The sequence below is a fragment of the Vulpes lagopus genome, chromosome 1, assembly GCF_018345385.1.
Source record: "Vulpes lagopus strain Blue_001 chromosome 1, ASM1834538v1, whole genome shotgun sequence".
NCBI classification, from domain to species: Eukaryota; Metazoa; Chordata; class Mammalia; order Carnivora; family Canidae; genus Vulpes; species Vulpes lagopus.
Genome location: NC_054824.1, coordinates 112,414,883 through 112,442,583, shown reverse-complemented (window position 1 = coordinate 112,442,583; position 27,701 = coordinate 112,414,883). Strand labels below are relative to the sequence as shown.

Genomic DNA, 27,701 nt, shown 5'->3' with positions numbered 1-27,701 from the left:
TGGCATCAACAATGGGAGAGTACAGACTCCTGTTGATGACATACTTTAGGGAGTCTTTAGTGTCTACTGGTTAAAAATAATTTGCTTGGCTCTAAAAAGATAGTTATGAAACTTTCTGGCAGGACTTCATGTGGAAAGGCCTGACTGTGGTTAGCCCATTTCAAATGATACGTGTTGAAGTTGCTGAAAACAAAATCTTCCTTGAATACTCTTTTAGAAATAGGTGACGCTGTGTCAACTTGATTCTGAGAGCTGTCACTCTCCTATGATAACTTTCAGAAAGGATAACCTTCCCAAACCCCTCCCAGCTCTTCTCCTCAGTAGTCACTAAACCCTATGTTCTTTTCATATTTTCTCCATATATAATTCTTTCTTCTTTCCATTTTTTTTCTCTCTGTCCATCTATTTTCTATTCCATTCACTCTCACTGTCTATCCCACTCTTTGGAAAAATGCCTAGAGCTCAATGTCTTATAGACTTCCAGTAAACAGAAGAGTTCTACGGTGTAATTGGGGCTAAACTAGCTGGTTGATAGATCTGCTGACTCTGTTAAACCTGAAAAATGTCATTCTTGGGATTATGGTAAACCTTGTAATTAGTTAATAAAAAATCACTACACTGCAAAAAATCTATCCAATCTTCCAACTTTTGCAGTTGCAAAAGCCCTTCCCCATCACCCCCCTCCTCCTCCTGGCTGTGTCTCAAGGACAGTGTCCATACCTTGGTGCCTCCCCCATAGCAGATGCCAAAGTGTCTCCTATGTAGCAGTAATGCTGGATTGAATAAGAGACAGAGAAACACTGGAATTTCATGTAAATATATACAAATATATTGGAAAGGGAAGAGTAAGGGAAGGTGAAGCAGATTCACTTTCCTTTTCTTTTTTATATTGAGTTTTTAATTTTAATTCCAGTATACTGAACATACAGTGCTATATTAGTTTCAGGTGGACAATACAGTGATCCCAGATTCACTATGATGCTGACTGCCTGATTTTCCTAGCATGCTTCCTGTTGTCCATTACACCTACCCTGATTTCATTTAGATAAGGCACCTCTATATTTGTATATGGGAAAGGAGAAGCAAGATACTGAAAATGACAGCAGCTGTCACTTACAGGTACATCCTATGAGCCAGACTCTGAGCTGAGGCATACCCAGTCCTTACAGAAATTATTTAATCTGCAGAAAGAATTCAAGGCCCCCAGATGCACAGCCAGTCTCTTAAAGGCAAAGTCACTTCACTTCTACTTTTTTTGGAAAAGAAGTAATTTTTTTAAAATTTTATTTATTTATGTATGATAGTCACAGAGAGAGAGAGAGAGAGAGAGAGAGAGGAAGAGACACAGGCAGAGGGAGAAGCAGGCTCCATGCACCAGGAGCCCGATGTGGGATTCGATCCCAGGTCTCCAGGATCGCGCCCTGGGCCAAAGGCAGGCACTAAACCGCTGCGCCACCCAGGGATTCCCCAAAGAAGTAATTTTTTAAATTGGAAATTTGTTTATAGGAAAGTAATTCTCAAGGGTGAGGAAGAAAACACACACATTTGTACATATTTCAAAAGAATTGGGGTCTTGAAAGGAGCATAAAAGAAACAGAAATGCAATTCCCAAGCTATTGCTAGAAAGTCACTTAGACTCCCCGGACTGGAAAGAAAACTTTTCAGGTTACATGTGAAGAACATTCCCCCTGCTTATCACCCCTAGCCCTCCCATTCCATCCCTCCCCCACACCCTTCTACTAAAAATCAATACAACTCTTTGGAGACAAACATGGTGGCAAGGTGAAGGGAAGTGGGGAGATGGGAGGTTAATCGAGAAAGGAGAGACTCACAAAGTAATGGCAAATTGCTGTTAACAGTACTGTTATTTCATAGCAGGGTATGTGGGAATTTCACTCTGGGGCCAGCATGAAGAAATGATGCAAGCCGTGGTCCTGGTAAACAACATCTTCCACATGATAATCAGAGGTGCAGCCTCCCTTGCCTTGCTGTTGTGGCTCCAACATCTTCCCATGGGGGTGGTAGTCTCCTGGTCTGCTGCTGAATGTTCACCGCCTCCCTCAGGTTTTACCTGGAAGCTTTTTCTGTCCAGCAGTCCAGTTCCCCCACTTAGCAAAGCAGTCTTTCCAAATTATGGAGGAAAAGTGTGGCCTTGATTTTGAAGCTCATGCAACAGCTTCCTTCCCCCTCCTCCCACGTCCTCCTCTTCCTTCTTCTCTGGGCTCTGTGAACTTGCTTTTCAAATCTTTTCCATTCTTTCTTGGTTTATGATTCTATATGTAAAATGCCGTGTTTTTAAAGAAAATGATCAAGTAACAGCAGAGGAAACAAACTTATAGAAGTCCTTTTACAAATGGCGGTTGAGCTTGAAATGCATTTGGAACAACCCAACTGTCAGCTGCACAGAGGAGGCCCTGGACTCTAGGGGGCTGTCCAGGGCTCTGATGGCAGCTTGGCCTCCAGCACCTCCTCCCCTCACCCCTACACACTGCCTTCCAAGCTTTTCCCTCAGTTCATGGGGAAAAAGTAGCTCTTGTGAGGTCTTGAATATCATGTCCTTGAGGGCAAATGCACCAGATGTCTGGAGCTCCAAGCTTTTGACTCAGCTTTACCTCTACAGACCTGTTTGACCTTGAGTGACTCACTTAATTTCTCTGATCCCTGAGGTTCCTCAGTTTAGCTGGATGGTCCTTCAAGTTCTGCCAGCTTTCAAATCCTCCTCATCTGGAGTCTCTGCTTGAATCCTGGAGACATGAGGCAAACCGAGTGCCCTCCTGCCAAAGGTTGGATTCATCAAATAAAAGCATGGACAGGAGAGGACTGAGCAGCAAACTTCCCTGAGATGGAGTGTGCATTTCCCAGAAAAGGGAGTTAGGGCACTCTAAAGAAAGAGTTTCTTCAAAAAGAAGAAAATTAAAAACACTAACAAAGGCCATTCAAAGAAAGGAGAGGAAGGCGAGTTTTCATGCTGTGAGGAGACATTTTCCATATCCTCTTCCTCTGTAGCCACTCTGCCTTCCTGGTGCCTCTAGAGTTCCCATTCTCGAGTCTCTTTGGGTCACAAAAGTGAGATTCGTGTATTGAACAATCTGAGCTTGGTACAAAAGCAAAATGGTTTTATTTTCTCCTGCTGCTGCCTTCAGTGATACTTCCCCTTTCCTATCGCTCAAACACATCTTGGGTGAATTCCTCAGCTTTTTTATTCATTTTAGGCATTAAAAAAATGTCCATTCCAACTCAAAGCTTTAAGCTCCTATCCTCTTGCCTCCCACTGCTATGTGATTCTTACCATTTGCTTTTCATAGACACAATAATTTCGACTTACTTAAGTAGTCATTTTTGATCATTTTGTTCAAATTCCATTATTTTAAATAAAAAAATATATATATTATTTATTTATTTAAGAAAGAGAGCCCATAAGTGTGTGGGGGAGGGGTGGAGGGAAAGGAAGGAAGAAAATCTCCATCAGACTCCACACTCAGTGTGGAGCCCCATGCAGGGCTCGATCCCATGACCCTGAGATCATGACCTGAGCCAAAATCAAGAGCCGGGTGCTTAACTAACTGAGTCACCCAGACGCCCCCTCCATTACTTTAAAAGAAAATATTTTAAACACTTTAACTGAAATAATTTCAGACTTAGAGAAAAGGTACAAAATCATAGAGTTCTTACATATCCTTAACCCAGATCTCCAAATGATAATATTTTACTTTATTTGCCTCATTATTCTGTTATATATATATATATATAATACATATAATATATAATATATTTGCATATATTTTCTTAACCATTTCAGAGTAGACATAATATCCTTTTACTCTGGAATATGTCAGTGGGCATTTCTTTTAAAAACATGAAATTCTCTTTGGGCGCCTGGGTGGCTCAGTTGTTTGAGTCTTCAACTCCTGATTTCAGCCCGGGTCATGATCTCAGGGTCGTGGGACTGAGCCCCACGTCTAACTCCATGCTCAGTGGACAGTCTGCTTGAGATTCTTCCTCTCTTTCTCTTCCTTTTCTGCCTTTCTTCTGCTGTGTGCACACACATTCTCCCTCTAAAATAGATACATCTTTAAAAAAAGACCAAAAACACATGACATTTTTTTATATAACCACAGTATGATTTGCAAAGAGTAAAATTAACACTGGTGAAATACTATTTTATCTAATCTACAAACCTTATTCAAATTTCAGATTTATCCCATTAATGTCCTTATATTAAAATGAGAAAATTAACTTTTTCTGTTCCAAGATTCAGTCAAGGATTACACACAGCAATTAGTTGTCATTTCTCTTTAGGCTCCTTTTATCTGGAACAAGTCCTGACTCACTTTTTTTTTAATTGTAACTTTTATGATCTTGACATTTTTGAAGAGTATAGGCCATCTACATTGTAGAATTTGCTGAATTAGCATGCAGTATTCCATTTACATTTATCTGAATTTTCTGTTGTTCTCTAGGAAATAAAGTTAAAGACAAAACAAAGAAGGTACTGTTCCTATACTTTAAAATCATGAGTCTATGAATTCTTACTGGTTATATTGAAACTTTCTAAAACATCTTCCAATTTACATTTTAAAAGGCTTATTTGAATTTTATCAATATGTAATTCCCATGCAACAAAAGAGAGAAAGAAAGAAGAAAAGGGAAGGAAGAAAGGAGGGAAGAAGGGAGGGAGGGAAGGGGGAAGGAGGGAAGGAAAGAAAAGGAAAGAAAATGTATGACTCATTTCTAATTTAATACACTGCCTTACTGAGTACATTCCTGATGGGAACCAAATCCACTGGGTATAACTTTACATGCATGTATCAGTTATTTGTTGCTGTATAACAAACCACTCCAAAACTTAATGGCTTTAAACAACAGCATAAATACTCGTTCAACCCAAGCAAGGTGCATCCAAATTCCTGTCCTCTGGATCCTAAAAATGTTTTGCCACTTTAGTGCCACCTGAAGTGGGAGGAAGTATAGTGGAGGGGAAGTCAAATGGACCGTAGCTAAAAATGCCTTACTTTTATACATTTTATTTTTAAAAAGCCACAGTGTCAACACATCATTAGGTCTTAAATAGTGCCTTGGAGGCGCTCTGGGCAAGTGAGGAAAGTCTAAGCTTTGACAGCTCCACAGTAGGCCTATCTTTGCCTGAGAGTTCACCAGAACATCTCAGGTGAGGATGGAGATCCTGCTCTTCTAAGACCGCCTTTGGAGGCAGAAGCTTCTAAAAAGAGTATTATACCTAGGTATTTCACATGTGTATAAACAAAGAAGATTTTAAGAGGCATGAAAAACCACTCTAGACTTACTCTTTTGGAGCATATTTGCTTCTCAAAGGACAAATATATTTATAAGTATATGACCTGAACCAAAAGCCAAAATAAATTGCTCCAACTTACTGAACTGCAGAACAAATTGAATCCAAATACACAAATTTTTATACAGCCACGAACCACAGCAAAGGTTGATTTCTTTCCCTTTCAAAAAAGCATGTTTTGCTTTCTTTCCCATAATGTTTTCATTAATTTTGCTTTGGAATTTTAAAAAGTTCTGTAGGTATATAGTATGCATGATTTTTGGCCAAATTGAGTTGTGCAAAAAAAAAAAAAAAAAGTAACTTTCTTGTTTTCTTATAACTAAACTTAAGTCTATCCCAAGTTCTCATAGTTGCTTGGAAACTGAAAACTCACACAAACTCATCCATATAAATGCAATTTAAATCACTGATTTTGCTGTATTTTTTGGTTTAAACTCAATCAAATTTCAAAATATCTTCTTCCCCACCCCTTGGTTGGTCCTGAGATGGCTGTTGGATTTACCACCTAACTACCCCGCAAGGCAACTAGACTGGAAGCTGGGCCACCCACTCTCTGTACTTCCAGCATCTGGACTGGGTGGTGATTCCATCAACTCTCAGTATTTCAAGCAAGCTGCACACTCAGGAACTCAGTGAGGGAGGCAGGCACTGCACAGGAATTTGCAAAGATGAGGGCTCCTATCAGTGCACCATGGGCCTCGACGTCAGGCCAGCCCAGGGAGTGTGAGAAAGAAGTCTGCACACCTGAGTGGAGCTTGCAAGGGGACAAGCAAAGGAGACAAGAATATGCCACACAGGAAAGGTGTTAATGTAGAAATAAAGTTTACTTAGTTGGATGTGATATATAACAGAAAGATTATAAAGCATTTGTAGTACTAAAGACTTCTTTCTATGGGGTGCCTGAGTGACTCAGCCAGTTGAGTGCCTGACTCTTGATTTTGGCTCAGGTCATGGTCTCAGGGTCTTGAGATCAAGCCCTTGGTCAAGCTCTGAGCTCAGGGAGGAGTCTGCATGAGATTCTTTCCCTCTGCCCCTCCCCTCACTCTCACTCTCCCTCAAATAAATAAATATGTATTTTTCCAAAAAAGGATTTCCTTCAATGGGCAGAAGACATGAACAGACAGTTCTCTAAAGAGATACAAATGGCCAACAGACACATGAAGAAATGTTCAACTCGGCATCAGGGTAATACAAATCAAAATCACAATGAAATAACACCTCACGTCAGTCAGAATGGTCAAAGTGAGTAAGTCAGGAAACAACAAATGTGGGCAAGGATGTGGAGAAAGAGGAACTCTCTTGCACTATTGGTAGGAATGCAAACTGGTGTAGCCACTCTGGAAAACAGTATAGAGGGTTGTCACAAAGGACCTAAAAAAATAGAGCTACCCTATGACCTAGCAATTGCACTACTAGGTATTTACCCCAAAGATACAAATATAGTGATCTGAAGAGGTACCTGCACCCAAATGTTTATAGCAGCAATGTCCACAATAGCCAAACTATGGAAAGAACCCAGATGTCCACTGGCAGATGAATGGATAAAGAAAATGTGATACACATACACACACACACACACACACACACACACACAGGAGTATTACTCAGCCATAAAAAAGGGTGAAATCTTACCATTTCCATCAACATGGATGGAACTGGAGGGTACTACGCTGAGTGAAATAAGTTAACCAGAGAAAGACAATTATCATACAGTTTCACTCATATGTGGAATATGAGAAACAGCACAGGGGATCATAGGGCAAGGGAGGGAAAACTGAATGGGAAGAAATCAGAGTGGGAGACAAACCATGAGAGACTCTTAACTCTAGGAAAGAAACTGAGGGTTGTTGCTGGAGTGGAGGTGGGTGGCGGAAGGGGTAACTGGATAGTGGGCATTAAGGAGGCACGTGATATGATGAGCACTGGGTGTTATATGAAACTGATGAAAAACTGACCTCTAAATCTAAAACTAATGATGTACTATGTATTGGCTAATTGAATTCAAATTAAAAAAAAATAGACTTATTTCCATTCTTTTTAATTATTTTTAAGAGATACTTAAAATCTATTACAATATTAAATCGTTAAATTTTGCAAATACCCAAATGCATGCTCATTGGACCTTGGGGACCTATAGCCAAAGCCATGTATTTTTTTAAAAGTATGACACTGGAACAATGAAACCCTCTTCACACTTATGTTGAGCAGAATAATCATTATACAAAGTTAAGTCTTTAACTTTTAAGTCAAGTAACTCTTTAAAGATGATTCATTCTGAGAAGAGCAACACTGCAAGGGTGCACTGCCCATTTTTTGTCCGTGCTAGTCACCTTCCTACCTCCTCTGCCCCATCCACTGCTGCTCCTCTCACCTGTGTGGATCTGGGCCTCCATTGCAAAGTGCTAGCACCTTCTGCTCTGCTAGCTCCTCTTCTCCTAGCTCAGCCTAGCCCCCATGTAGCCACACCAGGCTCCTGCCTGCCCTGAACCTCTCTCCATCTTCCCTGTCCTTCACAGAGCTTCTTCCTCCCTCTGTCTCTCCCTGTCACACCCTAGACAGATTTACAGCCCTTGTTTGTAACCATGCATTGAACTACTATGTTAGATTGATGGTGGGAATTCAGTAAGAACTCGGTGGAGCTGGCTTCATTTTGCTGTTTCCCAGTGGCTTTCTCTTCTTTGCATTCATAGGACCTTGCACCTGGCCTGGTAGACAGCAAGCGTTTTATTAATGCTTGTCAAATGAATGCAGGGGATGATATAGCATAACCACACCGGGGCTCGATCCTGATTACTTTGAGCTAGCTGGAGTGAAGTTTTGACTTGAGCCAGACCCTTTTCTTTTTTGTTCGGTATTCCTCACCTGCTTATTCCAGGACAATTTTATTGTCTCGTTTATTTATGAAAGGTATGACCATTGGCAACAGTGCTGACTTGGATTTTTCATTCATGATTTTTTTTTTCATTCCTGATTAAGAAAGGCATTTTTAATTGCTGACAGTGGCTAATAGGTATATGGGGATTTATTGTGCCTTTATATAAGAAACTTTTTTATTTACTAAATTTTTATAATGAACTACATTTTTTATATAAACATATTATTTTATGTAAATATTTTATAATAAACTGCGCATTATAATCGCACAGTTATAACATTAGTAGAAATCAAAGAAAAAGGAAAAACCTTCATCTGCATGCCTGACACCAAAACCAGTTTCTATTCTTCCTTGCTTTGTCTCAATTCTTGCCCATGCGCTTATATAATTTTTGTAGTTGCAATCATTTATGTATATATTTCTAAGCATATAGGCCTCTTACCTTAACTCTCTTTCAGCTTCCGGGCAGTCACTAAAACGTCAGGTAACTACAAGACAGTGATGTCCATGGTGTTGATGGTGATGGCTATCATCTAATAGAGCCCAACTCTGAGCCACTGCCATTCACATTCTGTTTCTAATCCCCACAACACACTCAGTGAGGCTGAGAACATGTCTAAGGTCACAAAACCAGTAGAAGAGTAATAATACTTGTCATCACTAATCCTTACCAATTACTTTACTCTATGCCAGGACCCCAGCTAAGCAGTTTACCTGCATCATCCCATTTAATCCTCATAACAATGACACATTATTATTATTATTCCCACCCCCAGAGGAGGAAACTGAGGTTTAGAGAGCCTAAGTAATCAGCCCCGATCTCACTGTGGAAAATGGCAGAGCTAGGAATTGACCCTCAGCTTTCTGACTGCAAAGCCTGACTTGTAACCGTGGATTTGAAACTGGATGTGGACTCCCTAAGATACAGGGCTTCTTCCCCTTTATATTTGACCTTATTGCTTTGACAGGGAGGGGGTGAAAATCTGAAATGAAAACAGTAATAAGTTGTTGGAGGAGTATATATATATATATATATATATATATATATATACACTCATATATTTATACTATATATCTATATATACACATATATAGACAGATCAATATAGATATATGTTTCAAGATTTTATTTATTTTTTGAGAGAGAGCATGAGAAGGGAGGTGAGGCAGAGGGAAAGGGAGAAACAGACTCCTCACTGAATAGGAAGCCCAACACGGGGCTCGTGGGGCTCTAGCCCAGGATCCTGGGATCGTGACCCAAGCAGAAGGCAGAAGCTTAATGAACTGAGCCACCCAGGTGCCCTGTTGGAGGAGTTTTTAAACAAGTTTTTAAACTTTTAATTTATCAAACCCATATCTTAAATACACACCCATGCATATTTTAAACTTCCTATGGGAGAAGCATGCATCTCAGATTGGGACTGAATGGTTCACTTCACTGAACTTAGTCTCTCTGCTTCTATCTTTTTTTGTTTTGTTTTGGTTTTTTGCAATTTTAAAATTTATTATCCTAAAATACCTCCAATAATTTAAAACTTCTTAAAAGGAGACTTGATCTTTAATGAGCTTTGCTACTCTGGTCTGAGGATATTATATAGAATCTCATTGCTCTCAAATTCATGACCTTGCTTTCTGATAAAATTTAACGTGCAGAATGCTGATTTGGTGTTTGATTACTCCCTCGACTTTTAATCAAAACATCTTTTTATTTCCTCTTTGCTTCCATGCCGTTTAAGCATGAAGTGTGCTTTGCTGATCGGGCCCAAAGGAGCAGGATCATAAAAGCATTCACTGTCACTTAGTTCCATGAGGACAGAGAGGAAGATGCTGGGCAGACCAAGCTGGGAGAGCACTGAGGGTAGCCTTGTAGAGGGATTTCCTGAAAGGAAAAAGTGTGCAATAACAAAATAGATCTCTCTCTCTGCAAGCAACCTTTTTAAAAACTCAGTTTTAATTTGTGGGGATGATTTAATAAAGTGCAGCTGGCCAGCAAGAGTAGACTCAATGTTTTCTGAGAATTGCACAGTGCTTGATTTCTGGGACCAGCTGGAGCTCTTGATGTTCAGATTCTAGAGTGAAGTGGCCTTGCTGCGGGCTTTCTGTTCCTGAATGGTTAATGTTAACAGGGTAATTCTGTAAAAATAGAAGTTGGGTAACAGTTGATAAGTGAGGCAGGGTTTATTTACATTTCTGGTCAACGTGGGTCACATAGTAGAGGGGCAGTAACCCTCTCAGAATATAGTGGGCTCAATTCATGAATAGGAAGACTTAGCAGGGGAGGAGCCACGATCCAGTGAACTGGTAGCTTCTATTGGCCAATCTCCTGCGCTCAAGGGTAGCGAACAATGAGGAGTAAGATTTAGCTCCAGCCCTAGCAAATATATTTATAGTCCAGGGGAGGAGACTGGCACAGAAGTTGATGATCCCCATATGGGCCGTTTCCTCAGCCTTAGCACTGTTGAGATTCGGGACCAGATAACTCTTCACTGCAGGGCTGTTCTCTACATTGTAGGATGTTAGCAGCATCCCTGGCCTCTACCCACAAGATACCAGCAGCACCCCCAACAACCCCACGGTTGACAAGCAGACCTATCCCCAGACATTGCCAAGTGTCCCCTGAGGGGCAAAATTGCCCTCGTTGAAAACCGCTGGTGTAGGGAGTTGGTGAGCACTGTTTGTGTCAAGGGAAAGTCCAGAATGCTCTAGGAAGGGAGGAAGGATGCCCAGGTAGCCTTGGAATAAAGTGAGGTGGTTATGAAAGTTCCCTTGAGGTGGTGACACTGTGTCTGGTGTGAAGCACGAGGGGCGCTAACATGTGGAATAAGACCAGCATAACAAAGGACCACCCGCATCCTGAACATGCAGAGGGTATGCAGGACAGTCAGTCTCTACCTCAGTATTGCCGGGAAGTCAAGGGTGTGTATGTTGGGATAGTGGACGGTAGGACATGAGACTGTGAAAAGGCAAGTGTGTCACCATAGGCTGCGAGGAGTATCTGTGGACACAGGTGTGTCATTGCCAGACCTGCAAGCAGTGGGTTGGGAGGATCAGACTTCTGATCGTTCTGGCCACGGTGTCAAAGATAGATTACAGTGGGCTCTCGAATGCATGGGGTGCTGTGCTACTCACCTCACTCTTTCCACTCAGTCCTCACAACAGGCTTGGGAGAAGGAAGCCCATTTATATAGACAGGGATTTAAAAGAGCCAGGCCTCCCCACTCCCCACTCACTGCTGCGCATCTTGCAGGAGAGCAGGACCAGGACCTTCAGTGAGATGGTACAGAGGCCTCTTTTGCAAGATGAACTGGGCCTGGCTTATCTGACAGTTTTGTTTGGCATCTGCTGTGAAGGAGGTGATGTCAGGGCTTCTGCGATGAGCCCACGCACATAGGAGGTGGGGGGATCCTCCCTGGGACTCGTTAGGCAGACATAGGTCAATATGCAGTCGTTGAGAAGCAGGACAGCAATGTGCCTCCTGTGTTGTTCTTTTCTCACATCACACTTTCATCAGGCCCCAGATGTTTGTTTACTTCAGCAAGCATTTACTGGACACCTCTTACGTCCTCATAGGGCTCTGGGGGAGATGAGGAACTTGAAACCTGTGATCCTCACTTTTGCAAGAGGAGCTTGACCTCGAAAGAAAAGCAGCTCATTTTGGATGTGCCTGAGGACCTGCCCCTCACCTCTCCCTCTCTAGGAAAGCCCATTTTCCTTTTTTTTTTTTTTTTTAAGATTTTATTTATTTATTCACGAGAGACAGAGAGAGAGAGAGAGAGAGAGGCAAAGACACAGGCAGAGGGAGAAGCAGGCTCCATGCAGGGAACCAGATATGGGACTCGATCCTGGGACTCCAGGATCATGCCCTGGGCTGAAGGCAGGCATTAAACCATTGAGCCACCCAGGGATCCCCGGAAAGCCCGTTTTCCTATGGGAAGAATTGATTGCTGTAAAGTTTGGCTAAGGGAAGTTTCCAGGAGAGGAAATGGACCAGGCTGGCCTTATCCTGGTGAAGTTCCTCGCAATGGAACCCCTGGACGAGGCAGTGGAATTGGCCATCTTCCCCATGCTCTGTTGGGCTTCCATTCACAGGCTACGTGCGGAGCCCTGTTCTATTATGAACAGGCATTTAATTCCCATAGCAATCTATAGGTACTATGACTATCTCCTCTTCACATATGAAGACATGAAAATATAGACAAGCTAAGTAGTTTGCCCAGCGTCACACAGCCTTTCTGGAATAAACTCAGGATTATAACCCAAGGCCATCAGCCACAACAACCAGGGCCTATGACATTGGCTGCCATACAGTGCTGCCTTCTGCTGAGCTGGCTAAGGGCTAGAGGGATGGGGCACATTCTAATCAGAAGAGTAACAGTTCACTTTACTAAGAAATGTGCAGAGTCAAGCAGGGTAGGCACATGGTAGAAAGAGAATAGAATTTATTTTATTTTATTTTATTTAAAGATTTTATTTATTTATTCATGAGAGACACAGAGAAAGAGGCAAGGACACAGGCAGAGGGAGAAGCAGGCTCCCTGCAGGGAGCTCGATGAAGGACTCAGTCCCAGACCAGGATCACAACCTGAGCCAAAGGCAGACACTCAACCACTGAGCCATCCAGGTGCCCAAGAGAACAGAATTTATATCAGACAACCCAGGTGGTGTTGGTAACTGATACTAACTAGTTTTGTAACCTGAAGTGTCAGCTAACCCCACCAAAGCTCAGCTGTCTCATATTGAACTTGAGGTTAGCAATATTGACCTCTCAGGTAGTTTAAATATCAGACAGACTCTATAAGAGTGTATAAAACAGGGATGCCCGGGTGGCTCAGTGGTTGAGTGTATGCCTGTGGCTCAGGCAGAGTCCTGATCAAGGTTGAGTGTATGCCTGTGGCTCAGGCAGAGTCCTGATCAAGGACTCCCAAGATCCCGGAGTCCCAAGATCAAGTTCCACATCAGGCTCCCCACAGAGATCCTGCTTCTTCCTCCGCCTATGTCTCTGCCTCTGTGTGTCTTTCATGAATAAATAAATTAAATCTTAAAAAAAAATAGTCTCCAAAACAGCTCCTGACACTAAATAAATACTCTGTAGATATAAGCCGAGTGAAAGATGAATGAGGGGTGCTTCATGGATACAGGTTTGATTGGCCTTGAAAAAAAGTGTCAAGTTCATTAACAAGAGTATAATAAAAATCAAACCCATGGAGAGTGTTCAGGAAATGGATCCAGAGGCATGTGTATGTTAGGGCCACTTATACTGAGATCGTACCATGTGCCGTCACAATCCTGTGAGTCACAGACCATTAATAACCATGAATTAGGGAACTGTGCTATGTATGTAGGGTTTCCCCATTACATGCATTTTACAGATGCTTAACCACAGGCTGCTCTGGGACACAGCCTCTCCTCAAATGTCTGCTGAACTGAAGAACAGGCTGCACTTGACACAGAGTGTGTCCAGCTCAGAACGCACTGCTTGACTTTGCTCTCACTCCCTGTCCTACTTCTCAGGATCCCACTCACGTCTGCTTGCCTGGGTTATACTCCTCAATAAAGCAGTATCAGCCCATAGCTTTGGCCTCAAGCACTGCTTCTGAGAAAGCCAGAACAAAGACAGACCTTTTTTCTTTTTTTTGGTAAAAGAAAATACATTGAGGTAGATATGCGTGGGAGAAAGAACCCCATTTCCATACACAAGAGGATAACCCAATTGTCTATACTTTTATACAGTTTCTATTTCTAAAATTTTCAATTAGCTAAATGATTGTTTTATTATACTATTTAAACATATGCATTAGTTTCTTCCCAAATCAACAGATATGATGTGTAGACATAAGCTGAAAAACCACAGTGAGAATAAAAAGAATAATGAAAATAGATATTCCATTAGCATGAATTCAGTGGGAGCTATCGGCACCTTCATCATCTACTATTTTCTACTCTCATCATTTTAATGAAATTAAAGAAATAATTAAATGTTGAAGTTCATATGTTGGAAGAGGCATCAATTAGAATATACAAAAATGTAGTAAACACATCGAGCATACTAAATACATTTCAATTATTTCATAACTTCCTTAGGTGTTAAAGACAATCACACAACTTACCATGACTTGGAGTTTCAAAAGTCTGTTCAACAAAGCTTCATTCTGAGACTTATTCCAAACTGAATTTCATTCAGAGAGCCTTGGGAAATCTCTTTTGGCCCAAGTGTTGCATAGTGAATCCTAGAGCCAACACCATTCCCCATTAGTGTTTATTCTCCAGGGACCAATATTAATGCAAGCAAAAAAAAATTTTTTTGTAATTAAAAAAAAAACTGCCTTGGATTTTGCATGCTTTCACCAGAAAAGGGGTTAAATCTCTTTCACTTCCCTAGGCTGATCTGTTTTGTAGTGAGAATCCCACTGATACAGTGGGAAAGAGCTCTGGGAAATCTCTACCCCCAAGTGGCCCATTACACAGATGAGGACACTACCCAGACACAATGACCATCCTTGAGGTGAACTATTCTCAGACTGGGTAAACATGGCTAACTAAGATGGCAGGATCTACATTTCAAAAACTTAGAAGAAACAGTTATTCACATAGCTCATTCATTTGATAAATAACAACTTTGCTAGAAGAACCAAATTAGTTTTGGAAAGGATTAAGTCCCTTATGCTAGAGTTTTCTGGAATGGCATTTTAACTTTGCTTTTCCTACTTGTGCTGCAGGTAGAGTGAGAAGCATTAATGCCAATTTGTATAGCTATTTCTATGCATGTAATTATGTAGTACTTCCTTTACCTTTATTTCCTCCAGTCCTACTTCCTAGCAACTTGCAAACAAAAATCCATATCCTGGCCATATTCATTCCATCTTTCTACAGGAGTAAGCTGAGAATCTTTTGATGGTTCCAGTCTGAGCTACGGAGTCAGAATAACTGGATTTGAATTCTGGTTCTGCCATGGACCAGATCCCTGAATTTGGGCAACTGACTTGATAGTGCCTAAGTAACCTCTTTCTATCATCGCTTCCTCACCTATAAAACTGCGATGGTTTCAGTACCCATCCTCCCATCCTGCTTGTACAGTGCCTAGTGTTGTTCCTTTTAAAAATATATTTTATTTATTTATTTGACAGAGAGAGAGAGAGAGAGAGATTGCGAGAGTTTAAGCCAGGGGAGGAGGCAGAGGGAGAAGCAGACTCCCCACTGAGCAGGTAGCCCGATGAAGGGCTCCATCCCAGGACCCTGGGATCATGACCTGAGCAGAAAGCAGACACTCAACCGACTGAGCCACCCCTGGATGCTTTTCACACAGTAAACATTTGACAAATGTTGGCTACTGATAAATGCTTAAAAAGTATTTAGCTAGAAAGAACATATTAAGAGAAAGGAGGGGAATTACCACAAAGAAGCAACCTGTAGATTCTTGCTTCTACCTTTTCAGCTCCTATATTTTAGGAACTAACATAATTTCTCATGCTCCCAGAAGGAAAGAGGGAAAGAGGATGCATACCTATTTTTTTTTAACACCAGAACCTTGTTGTAGATAAAATTTACATATATAAGGCTTAGTATGCTCCCAAAACTTAGGGTGCAAATTTAGCCACATTACCTCCCTCACCCCCGCCACCCACCCAGCCCCACCGAAGAGCTAGAACACTCAAGTACTCTGTTAAAAAAAAAGAGTCCCAGGGATTCCTGGGTGGCGCAGCGGTTTAGCGCCTGCCTTTGGCCCAGGGCGCGATCCTGGAGACCTGGGATCGAATCCCACATCGGGCTCTCGGTGCATGGAGCCTGCTTCTCCCTCTGCCTGTGTCTCTGCCTCTCTCTCTCTGTGTGTGTGACTATCATAAATAAATTAAAAATTAAAAAAAATTAAAAAAAAAAAAGCCCCAGATATTCCCCTTTATTCAAGAATCCCAGGGGCTTGTTGGGTCAATACCAGGTGGAAGGAGAAATGGCCTTGCATTGTTTTACAACCTCCTGCTGCTCCTCCTGCCCGGAGGTTGGCCCTTGTGGGGACAGACCTGCAGATTCCGCAGGCGGCACCCAGCAGGGGCTCAGCTCCAGCTCCTGGCTTGGTGGTCACAGCTCTGAGAGCACGGTCATAGGACCAGCATTGCTCTCCAGGATATACAAGTGCTGCGCCGAGGGCTGCCAGCAAAAGCCACACACTTCCGGCCCAAGCCAGCCTTTGTTCCAGACCGCAAGCCCTTTCTCTCAGCCTGGGTCCTCACCCTTGCTACCTCTTCTCTCCTTAATCACTACCTATTTTTAGGATTTTTCACCTATGCAAATGTGTCTGCCTCCTCCACTGTTTACCAGGGCTGCTAAGCACCACAGACTGGGTGGCTCAAACAGCAGAAGTTTATTTTCTCATCATCCTGGAGGCTACAAGTCCCAGATCAAGGTGTCAGCAGGATTGGTGGCTTCTGAGGCCTTTGTCCTTGGCTCACACAGATGGCTGTCTCTTCCTTGTGTCCTCACATGGCCCCGTCTCCAAATACAGTCCCATCTGAGGTCCAGGGGAAGAGTGGGGTGTGGAGGCCGAGAAAATTAAGGCCATTGCACTTTAAGTTCAGCGTTAGCACAAGTACAGCCATCCCAGGCCCCTGTGAATAAGAGCTGAACTTTACCTTACTTCAGTTACAGGAAGAAAACAGCTCACAGCTTAACGTCCTAGGAATCCCCTATTAGAATAAGAACAGAGCTCAATGCCATTGAAAGCCCCATATTAAAATGTAAACAGAACTTGAGAAATTCCTCCACCCCTTCTGGAGGTCCCCTAGACCAGCCAATAAAAAACTAAGCTGAAACCCACCTCGGGGTCCAAGTCCCTGCTCCGCTGTGTCCGCTGTGTCCGGTACACTTGGACCCAAGCTCAAGCTTGTAAATAAACCCTCGTGTGTTTGCATCGGTGTCGGCTCCTTGGTGGTTTCTCGGATTCGCGATCTTGGGCACAACATGGGGGTGAGGACTTCAACATTTGAAATGTCAGGGGGATGCAGTTTTTAGCCCATGATGCCAATAATTAACTCTACATACTTAGGGGTATAAATTAACCATTTTAATTTAAGAGAGAGAGGGTGGGAGGAGAGAGGGAAGGCAGGGAGAGAGACAGAGAGATTGATTGGTTGACTGGAATGTTCCAGGGAGGCTCTGTTCTTCCAGGACCATGGGCACCCAAGGCCAACCTCACTAGGATAAGCCACTCAAGTGGCTGTTCAAACATTTAAAGGGGGCCCCACTCCACCCAGAAGCCCAGAGTGAAAGAGATGGCCGCAGCGCGTCTCTGGTTGACATGAGCGTGGAGGGTCTGGGCCCTTCCCTCTCTCCTCACTGCGGCACCTGTGACAGGCACCCTGCAGAAACCTTTGGCCCCGAGGATTGCAGGCTCCCCCTATTAGTTCCTCACAGCTACACCACTCATCAGAGTTTGAACCGGGCGTGCACGGTATCACCTGACCATCCTTACATTCACGAGGCTCACTGTCCCGCTGCAGGGCTCCCGAGGCCTTCCCGCCACCATGCGCACAGTCAGGCCCCCGCGCGGCCTGCTCCAGTTTTTGGCTTTGCTTCTTTTGGGGGGTGGGCTGGTTTACCACCTGGCGGCTCCGATACCCAAGACAAGCCAAGAGGCGACAGTTAGATGCAGCCTCCCCGTGACCTCTTTGCACACACCAGGCCAATAAAACTCGGGCCGAATGACAGTGACAGCTGCCTTGTGGCATTCAGAGGGACTCGAGCGGTTCAGTTCCGCGGTCTCAGGGACAAGTGTATCATTACAGCCGAGCTGCTGGGAGAGAAGCCACCCACACCCACCTCGGGGACGGAGCAGGGAGGGGACTCTCGGGCACCTGCAAGGCCCCACTGAGCGCCTTCCGCGAGCTCCCTGCCGGCAACAGCTTGCGGGGGACACTGTCCCAGCCTGGGGTGCCCAAGGCCAGTGGGTGAAGAGGAAGGAGGATGGGGGCCAAGCAGTCAAGGGCTCCCTGCAGGGACAAGGGCCCCCGGAGGATGGTGCTCCTGCGCAGGAGGCAGCCCTTCGCCCCGTGGGACGACAGCCTGCTCCCGGGCAAGGACCCCCGGGCCCTGCTGAAGCGGGGCATGCGCCACGTCAGCTTCAGCCTGGTCACCAAGGGAATGACGGACGTCCCCGACTTCCTGTGGGGCTTGTCCGAGGTGCAGAAACTCAACCTGTCTCACAACCAGCTCAGGGCCGTGCCGGCCGACGTGGGGAAGCTGAGCCGGCTGGTGGTCCTGAACCTCTGTGGGAACCGCCTGCGGAGCCTGCCCCGGGAAATCAGCGTCCTCCAGAGCCTCAAGGTCCTGTTCGTGAACATGAACTGCCTGACCGAGCTGCCCGCCGAGCTGAGCGCCTGCAGGAGCCTGGAGGTCCTGAGCCTGTCCCACAACTGCCTCTCCCAGCTCCCCGCCAGCCTCGCCGACCTCTCCAGGCTGCGGAAGCTCAACCTCAGCAACAACTATTTTGCTCACATCCCCATCTGCGTGTTCGCGCTGAAGGAGCTGGATTTCCTGCATGTGGGTTCCAACCGCCTGGAAAACATCGCCGAGAGCATTCAGTGCCTGGTGGGCCTGCAGATCTTCATCGCCGAGAGCAACAACATCCACTCCTTCCCACGGTCGCTCTGCCTGCTGACCAGCCTGGAGCTGCTGAACCTGAACAACAACGACATCCAGACCCTGCCGGACGAGCTCTACCTGCTGTGGAGACTGGGGCGGATTGCCTGGAACCCCATGGACAAGGGGCTCCACATTTCCCATAACCCGCTTTCCAAGCCTCTGCCGGAGCTGGTGGAGGGGGGGCTGGACATGCTCTTCAGTTACCTGAAGGACAAAAAGCACCACTGACTGGGCCCCAGGGGTGCAGCCGGTCGCCGGCTCGTGGACACCTGTCGGCTGGGTACCGCTCCAGCCTCAGCTTTCTGCTCTTACTGTTCATGTTGGTTAGCGTTTGTGTCCGTATTTGCCGAATGGTATTGAGCACTCATTCTACGGAGGTGTTTGCTTTTACCTCTGTACGTGTCTAAGAAGCCCCATGATGTGTGATGTTCATCTCATCCCAAACATGTCTTTGGTTTTCTCCAAAGAGAAACCATTCCAGTTCTTCCAAGGAGCAGTGGGAGTCAGCCCTTGGGATAGTTGACAGCAGGTCCGATTCAATGGGACTCAGAAGTCAGATATTTGCTAAGTATGTGCCGTGGGCCAAGGGTGGCATGAGACACTGACACCATCTGGTTTCAACCCTTGAATTGGCAGCCTGCAGTCAGGGCGCAGCCCCGAGACATGCTCCTGCATCAGCCTCCATCAAGCATCACTGAGGACCAAAGAGCAAGCTAGAGCCCTGCTCTGCTGGCAAGGACCAGGTCAACCAGAGCTTCCCCCCCCCGCCCCCCCGCTGAGTTCTGGGGGAACAATCATAAGAAATGTGTCTCTAAAATGACCGTAGAGTAACAATCGAGCTGCTCATGTTTACGTCTGCTGGTGAGTGACGGGAATAGCATGATGGCTTTCGGATAATAAATACAAACCAATTTTAACAGTTTCAACCTTCTTTCCCAATCCTCTGGCACCCCGTTACATCCCTCTGCTTTTCTAGAGACACCAGATGATGGTTAAATCACCCAATTCTAATTTCTCTTCTCCCTTACTAGATTTGCCGTCTCAGGGGTGAGCTAATAATTGGGGGAGAAAATTATCAAATGGCAGGAAAGAGGAGGTGAGGCATAGGCAAGCGACACACACAAAAAGTAATTACCCTTTTCACATTCAAAGGAGGGTAATATTTGCCACTTGGCTTTTGCATGTGGACATTTAAAAAATGAGTTTGGTGACATTTAAAAGTTCTTTGAACAAAAGGCTCTGCAAAACTATTAAGTTTGTTTTGCTTTTAATTCTAAGAGTACACAGCTGTTAGTTAAACATGGACATTAGGATGAGCAATTACAGAATTCCTGCCACCAGGGTCATCGGATCTTAACTGCTGTCACAGCAGCCAAGAGCCCCTAAGACATGACAGTTTATACAGAGGTAAAGAAATTCCAATGAAAAGGTGGCAGTGAAGAAAGCACAGTCCCTTCAGATCACTGGAGAGCCAACTGCTCAGGTTTGGGGGCCGATTTGTCTATAGAATATAGCAAACGATGTCAAGACTTAGATTTGGGGTTGTTGCCAAGACTCGTCTAATTTCTTAATACCCTTGGTTAAACATGTATTTCTTAGCACCTTCTTTAGGCTGAACACTGGGCTAGAAGCTTGAGAGGAATAAATGTCCTGCTGCTTCTACCAAGGAACTCATGGTCTGGAGAAAGAGACAGACCCACGTGAGTTTCTATAACATGTGGCAGGTTGTGATCCCTGCTAAAGGGAATTGTAAGCAAAGTCTACAGCAGGGTTGACACACTGGACGGTGTGGACTAGACTGAGCCCCGAAGCCTCAGTAACCAAAGAACGGTGACTGAAGGACATGACACGAGCAAGTCACACCCTCCGTTCCCTAAAGTTATTTCCTCCCCATCCGCCACCCCCACCCCACCCGGAAAGAATGCAGTGGGGAGCCCCCTCTCAGGTTCTGAGCTCAGGCAACTTTAGCAAGGAGCTGCTCAGAGGGGTCCACATAACTTATCCATGGAAAAATCACTTTTCCCAGTAGACTCCTAAGTCAATTTTCCGATACACAAAAGAGGGAGGCCAGTTCCTGTTGGCTGTTGGCTGTTATCATCAGATACCAGAGTTCCATTAGCACGTTCATGCGTGAGCTCTTCTGTTGCACCACTGCAAACAGATCTTACCAGTGTCACGGGGAGGCAGCTGAAGAAATCCCCTCTCAACTCCCCCTCCTGCAGCATGGAGATCTGTGTGTCCCTGCCAGGCGCACACAGGCACACTCCGGTAGCCTCACCCACGTTAGCCCGCTGGAGCCAAGGCTATTTAAAGACTTCAGTGGAATTCTTCCTTGACCTCATGACTCAGTGGGACTTGCAGGGCGAGCCTTCCTCCGCAGAGCAGAACCGGGCAGATCGCTTACTGCAGCTTTTTGGCTGGAGCGCACGCAGCTGTCAGACAAACACCGGCATGTGCCAGGATCACACCCGTTGCTGTCTGCTGCTGAAGAACTACTTGGGCTCACACTGAATTTCCATGACCTTGCACTGGGCAGAGGCGGGCCCGGACAGCAGCACTGTGCCTTTCCTGCTGAACCATCCTTTTATTTTCTCTCCTTGCTTTTTCAGTCACTTGATCTCACAGTAACTCGACTCCAGGGAAAGCACGGAACCATATTTTGAAGGTGACCCAAGAGCTGATTATACTTCCTTATAGGAAAAAAAAAATTGGTATCGACTTGGTTGCCAGCTGCATTGGTACCTTTCAAAAGTATAGTAGCAAGGGTTTCTTTCTCATGCTCAGCGTTGAGGAAATCATACGAGTAATAGTAGTTGCCCGATATGATTTAGATATTGATTCTTTGTGAATGCTCCTTTTTTATTGATAAAGGGAAGTGCTGAGAAAAAAAAAACAGTAAACGTGCATAGTTGTTCAAAAATGGCAATGTGGAGGGAATTTGACACAACCTTCAGTGTCTTTGCTGTCAAATTCAGCAGTTTGCTGACTGACTGTGAATGCTTCTTGCTTCTCTTTTGTAGTTCTAATACTGTCACATTCAAATAACTCCCAGGTATTTCTAAGGCTTTGGAAATCAAAGCGCTGAGGATGGCTGCACTGGCTGTGGAGTGTATTTAGCCAAAGAATACGCACTAATTGGGCGCTTGATGCGGGGAGCTGGCGGCTCGCATTCCCGATGATATTGTGGTTTTCATGTCACTTGGCTCTCTGTAAGGAGCAATCTCAGTGGTGTGTTCAGAAACACCTTTTGAAGCTGTTGCAGACTACAAGCGTACAATTAAGAAAAAAATCCTGCGTTCATGGGAAAGTAAGATGACTTTGAAAAGACACATCTGTTCAAGGAATAATACCGCTAAATGCATAAACCTGCTGCACATTAGAAGGAAAAATGAAGCCATTTCTCTGCTTGTTGACTTAATAAATGGTTAATAGAAGAATTGTGCTCCATTTTTGGGCTTTAGTTAATAGACTGGCTTTCTGTAGTTAACCTAAGATAGAGTAACTTCGGAGCGGTGCACCTGTATCTCACAATGAAGTCATGCTGGCACTGGAAAGGGAAAGAGGGAATTATGTTATTATTTGCAGGGACACATTAAACTAAGCCCCTTTCTTGTGGTGATGGATTATTGCTTTTTAAGATTCCATTTCATATGCCTCAAAGCACACACTGAATATGCATTTTGGTAGCTATGCATTACAAACAGAAGAAGATTAAAGGACGATGGGCTTGGTCCCTGGAAGACACAGGCAGGTATCAGCATCCTGAGATTACTTGGGTGCATGAGGCTGGGCTGGGGTGCTTCTCTTCAGTAATACAGATGGGCTAGGGGGAGTCTGGATAGAGTCACTGAGATGTTGTTACAAATGATGAAAAGATAGAAGATAAGTTCAGAAAATGATCTAGAAACCAAAAGAGGCAGAGATTCAACCTGTTAGACTTAGTTAACATGAAGTTCTACTCAATTGTTCCATCGATATCTATTTAAGTACCTACATGTGTTCTATCTTATTACTCCACCAAGGAATTCTTTTCAGTTCTCTGTGAGATACACTTGAGAAACACAAAATACCCAGCCTGGATGAAATGTGCAACTAAATACCAGTACCCAGTAATTATAATTAATCCAAGAACACCAAAATACAGCACCTTCAAATATTTTAAGAAAACAAAATAAAATTCAGAGAACATGAAAACGATTATAAATAATAACGGGAACAATCTTGACCTTGTGGAGAAAAGAACTTTTTACAAGAGTTCCTTTTAAGTTACCTGTCAAGTTATGCATTGAATCCAAAGCATTACTAATTAAAAAGAAAAGGACAGCATAGTAATAAAAGGGAAGCAGAGAGGGCTCATAATGAATTTGTAAGAGCTTGGGCGTCATTAGGCAAACATCACTGAAAGCGATTAGCATGAAGCTTGCTATGCAGATTTTTGAAGTGGTGTCAAAGGAATCTACTTGCAAGGAGAAGGCTTATTTTCTGCTGCTTCTCGACTCACTCTTTATTTCAGCACGAGACAGAAAATGGAAGATGAACTGGAGTCCATCCCCAAAGTCTCAAAGTAATTCCTGATGCTCTGGAGAGAAACATACATTGTGAAAGCTACAAGGCTATTGGCTGCCAATGGAACATTGTGTCATCACCCATGTTCTTTTTTCTGGAGTTCCCCGGAAGCCAGTGTGCCAGGACATGCCACTCCTCGGGAGAAGCCTATGTTCTTCTGTCTCCTGAATGTCATGCACCTGGGGAGAGGCTCTGCAGGGTGGTAGGGAAAGTTCTGCACCGAGAGCCAGATAGGTCAGTTGCATAGCATTTACCAAGCATCACTGCATCCTGACACTGTACAAGCGTTGGGGACAAAGGAACAAGGTCCCACCCTCCAGGGGCTCCCATGTCCAAGGGCCAAGAAGATGTGGCTCAGCTAAACTGCTAAATCCTGGGAGGATGATGCCTTAGCAGATGCATAAATGAATACAAAGGCATGTGGGTGAGATTATAGTAGGGGCAGAGGGTGATAGATTACTGTAGTGTGAGGTACACACCATCTGACATGATAGCTATCGAGCCAATGTCTCCTTCATTTTGCTTTGTCTTGATGGAAAATTTGTGAATCTTACCATCTCAGAGAGGTCTGCTTTATAAACACCTATTGGATTTTTTTTTTTTTTCCTACCTGAATCTAAGATGTTGGGCAAGCACAGGGCTGGAGAGAGGGCATATCCTGGTAATGGCAGCACCAAGTACCATGGGTTCCAGAGATACTCCCAAGCCTCTCCCCAGCCTCATTACGGGCGGGGAGGGTTCCGAAAGGACCCAGATTGGCTGTGGTCCTCAACACTGACTGTTCATCAGAGTCCCCTGAGGAACTTCAAAAAAGAAATCCTCAATTTTAGAGATTCCGATATAGCTGGATTAAGTGGGGCCTGGGCTTCTTACTCTTAGGTATTTTTATTAAAACTCTGTCGGTCATTCTGTAGCTGAGGCTGTGCTGAGAAATGCTGATGTAGGTTCTTTCCTAAACAGTGTGATGTGGGACTCCTAAGCCAATGGTGGCACCTACCCACTGAGAGAGGGAAGTTAAAGGTAAGAGGTCCCTGAACCTGGCTGGCACAGGGCGATTAGATTCATCTGGGCACTTGTTAAAAATTTTGAATCCCAGGTCCCTTTGGTGTATCTTCGGATTCAGGAAGTCCAGGGCAGGGCCCGGCATGTGTAGGTCTGACAAGCACTCCAGGTGATTCCTATCACATGACAGACTGGAGAAAACGTGGGCTAGCAGAATGGGTCCCACTGGAACATGGGAAAAGCTCTGTATTCCAGACTCAGTGACGACCTGGGTGTGCCGATTTCCCTGCCTGGCTCTGCCATCAGACTTGGAACTCTTTGCTGACTCTTATCTTTGCATCCGGGACACAGAAGATATTCAATGATAATGTATTGAATGAATGAATGAGTTAATAAGGAAGCGAACCAGTGCACACAGATGATTTAACCTCCCGGGGCCTCGGTTTTCTGTAAAGTGAAGTCATTAAACTTATTTTAATGTGAACTCACTTTAAACTTTCTTCAGTCTTAAAATTCTGCTTGTATTTTGTTTTGTTTTTTCCTTTGTCTTCCCCTTATCTAATGCCTCAGTGAATAGGCAGCTGAGCTTATAATCATTGTGATTACTCAAGAAAAGCAAAAACATTGAGGAGATTGGTCAAGACCAGTATGAGCGTTTTATTATCTCCTTGCGGCACCACAGAAAATATCATTTAATTTTGATTCAAGTTTGCAGACCTCCAGATTGTCTGGATTCCACTTCTAACTTTTTATTGGATTGGAGGCTCAGAGAAATAGTCCTGTTTGGCTTTGTTGACTGGTTGATTTAAAACTCCTCCTGTTTTTCTGGAAGAGAAAAGAATTCATAATTGTCCTTTTTTCCATTAAAAAAAAAAAAAAGCTTATTGGATTTGGTTCAATAACATAACTTGAGCATTTGGGAGTGGTAATCTTTCCTCTTTAAAAAAAAAAACATCTGTGTTCCAAAGTGTGACTTGAACTCTTGTGATAAAACTCATGCCTCTTCCATAGCACTTCTCTGTCCACATGTGCAGATGAGTCAAATTTGAATTTTGGCATAAATTTTCAACAGCAACTTCTGCAAATGAACCCACATAAGGCTGCAAAATAGCTCTCCCCTGGTTTTCTCTGCCGCTTACTAGTGGTCCTCTCTGTGCCTCCACTGCTTTAGTCAAAGCCATGAATTGATAATATCGATATTGTGGAAATTGGAAATTAACAACCTGCATGTGTTTTTGACAAACGTTCCTTATAAGAGGGTAGGTTATGGTTGTGTTTGATGAGAATTCTTGAATAATTTTGTTGCCATAAGTACACAGAGAATTCAAAGTGCAGTTCCGGTATGATCCTCCCAGGCCAAGATACAAACGACAAGGTTAGGGAATGTTTTCATTCTGGAACCACAGAAGTAGTCTAAACAAAGAATCTAGCCAAGAAGGGTACAAATCTGTATGGTTTCATATTTTATATTTTCTTATTATCATGATTTAAATGTCTATTGTAAATAAACTAGAAATCTGTTTAATCTCCCAGAAATGTATATAATGTTTGTTATAGAAAATTTTCATTGTTCATCTGGCCATGTAATATGTTGGCTCTAGAAAATTGAGTTTAATCACTTAGTTTGTAAAAGAACTTGCCAGGCTCTTATTATTAATTCACTATCTAAAATAGCATTTTTGTGGACTCTCTCCTAGAGCCGAAGGAGGAAACTAACTCTGTTTCTGATAGGTCAGGATGAACAGATGCATTTTTTTTTTTATGCCACCTGAGGCCAGTTCCTTCACAGTTATCACCCACTGTGCAAAGGCCAAGGATGAATTTGACAAAGCTACATGGCATGTGTGCAGCAAAGTGTCCACTCAGCAGGGCTAGGGTGTTCAAGCTGCACATTTCAAAGAAAAGCCTGGCCTTTGACCAATTCCTGGGAAATAACCTCTAAGCCCTTGGAGTGCCCCGTCTGATTGGTGTCTTTGTATAGACTTGGGCCACCCCAGATAGTCTTTGCTCACACTGTGATTTATGGCGTGGCCCTTCACAACATGGGGTCATTGTGCCCTCTGGAGAGGCCAGAAATAGAGGAGCTAAGTCAGCCACAGGGGAGCTCCTTGCCTACATGACAACTCCCACTAAAATCAAATAATCAGCAAGACTCAGGTGAGCTCCTGGGGTTATAGATACTCTGTACATGTCACACATCTTTGCCAGGGGAACTTGACACCGTCACACAAGTACAGTAGGAGAAGACAATGGAGAACTTGTGCCTGGTCTCTTCTAGATCCTGCCATATGCCCCCTTATCTTTGCTGATCCAGACTCGTGTCTCTTTGCTATAATAAACCATAACTATGAGTATAACAGATTTTCTGAATTTTGTGAGTCCTTCTATCAAATCATTGAACCTGAAAGTGGTCTTGGGGATGCCCCTAAGCATGAATCAGAGAGTTGATTTTATGAGGAAAGGAAGAGAAGAGAAGCCACAGGCCCTCAGATTCTACCTCCATGCTGGCCACCTGTGGCTGGTATGCCTTTCTGGAAGAGAACTCACCTCCCTGATTATTCTCCCTTTTCATAGGGAAATCTTGAGCACAATAGTCAGACCCTTTGGTCCTGTCTCTCTGGTTTTGATGCTAGGAGTTTCTAAGAAAACCAGCAATAGAGCACCGGAAATCCTTGGCCATCATGGATTTGCCACAAGGATGGACCTTACTGTTTCCAGAGAAGACAATCTAGAATACCATTCCCTCCTCTGGAAGAAAGGTAAAGCTCTGGCCCCACTAACTTATTGTCCAGGCCAGCCAGGGGAAGAACCCATGTAATTTTTTGCTTTTCAGAGGGAGAGGTAGGGGTTAGGGGTAGAGGGAGAGAGAGAATCCCAAATAGGCTCCGTGTACAGCGCAGAGCCCAACATGGGGCTCGATTCTATAACCCTGAGATCCCAAACTGAGCGTATATCAAGAGTTGGATGCTTAACTGACTGAGCTGCCCAGATGCCCCCATCTAATTTTTAGACATTCATGCTCCTCAAACAACCCTTTGACAAGATGTTAGACATATCACAATGTCCTCCCAAGTGGAATAAGGCTACTCTGTTAGGAGGCCATTTATAGGTCGATCTCTGTTATTCAACATATAGCTGAGATTCCAGAGTTAGTATCATAGATTTTATTCATTTATTCATGGGTGAGACCTTTAACCAACAGGTAATGAATGAATGCATGCATACCCTCCCCCCACACACACTATGTTAGACAATGATAAATGTATGAAGAAAAACAAAGCAAGGTGACAGGAGAGAAGGAATAGGACTGGAAAG

At 44.0% G+C, this 27,701-nt stretch overlaps 1 protein-coding gene and 1 long non-coding RNA gene across 2 annotated transcripts in view; one reads left to right on the top strand and one right to left on the bottom strand.

Annotated features, from left to right (window-relative positions):
• Positions 1-26,665, bottom strand: part of LOC121472679 — a 69,659-nt gene extending 42,994 nt beyond the window's left edge. Inside the window, exons 1-2 of the long non-coding RNA XR_005982976.1 lie at positions 20,987-26,665; positions 14,294-14,413 (exon numbers count right to left, since the gene is read on the bottom strand). This is a non-coding gene — a long non-coding RNA (uncharacterized LOC121472679). The remainder of the gene's footprint in view (positions 1-14,293; positions 14,414-20,986) is intronic.
• Positions 17,368-20,995, top strand: LRRC30 (leucine rich repeat containing 30). The gene has a single exon (XM_041723967.1). The coding sequence runs from the start codon at positions 18,141-18,143 to the stop codon at positions 19,044-19,046; it is 906 nt and encodes a 301-aa protein (XP_041579901.1). The 5' UTR covers positions 17,368-18,140; the 3' UTR covers positions 19,047-20,995.
• Positions 26,666-27,701: the final 1,036 nt, after the last annotated feature.

Coding starts and splice junctions, on each gene's coding strand:
- LRRC30 (XM_041723967.1), top strand. CDS start 18,141: ATGGGGGCCAAGCAGTCAAGGGCTCCCTGCAGGGACAAGGGCCCCCGG.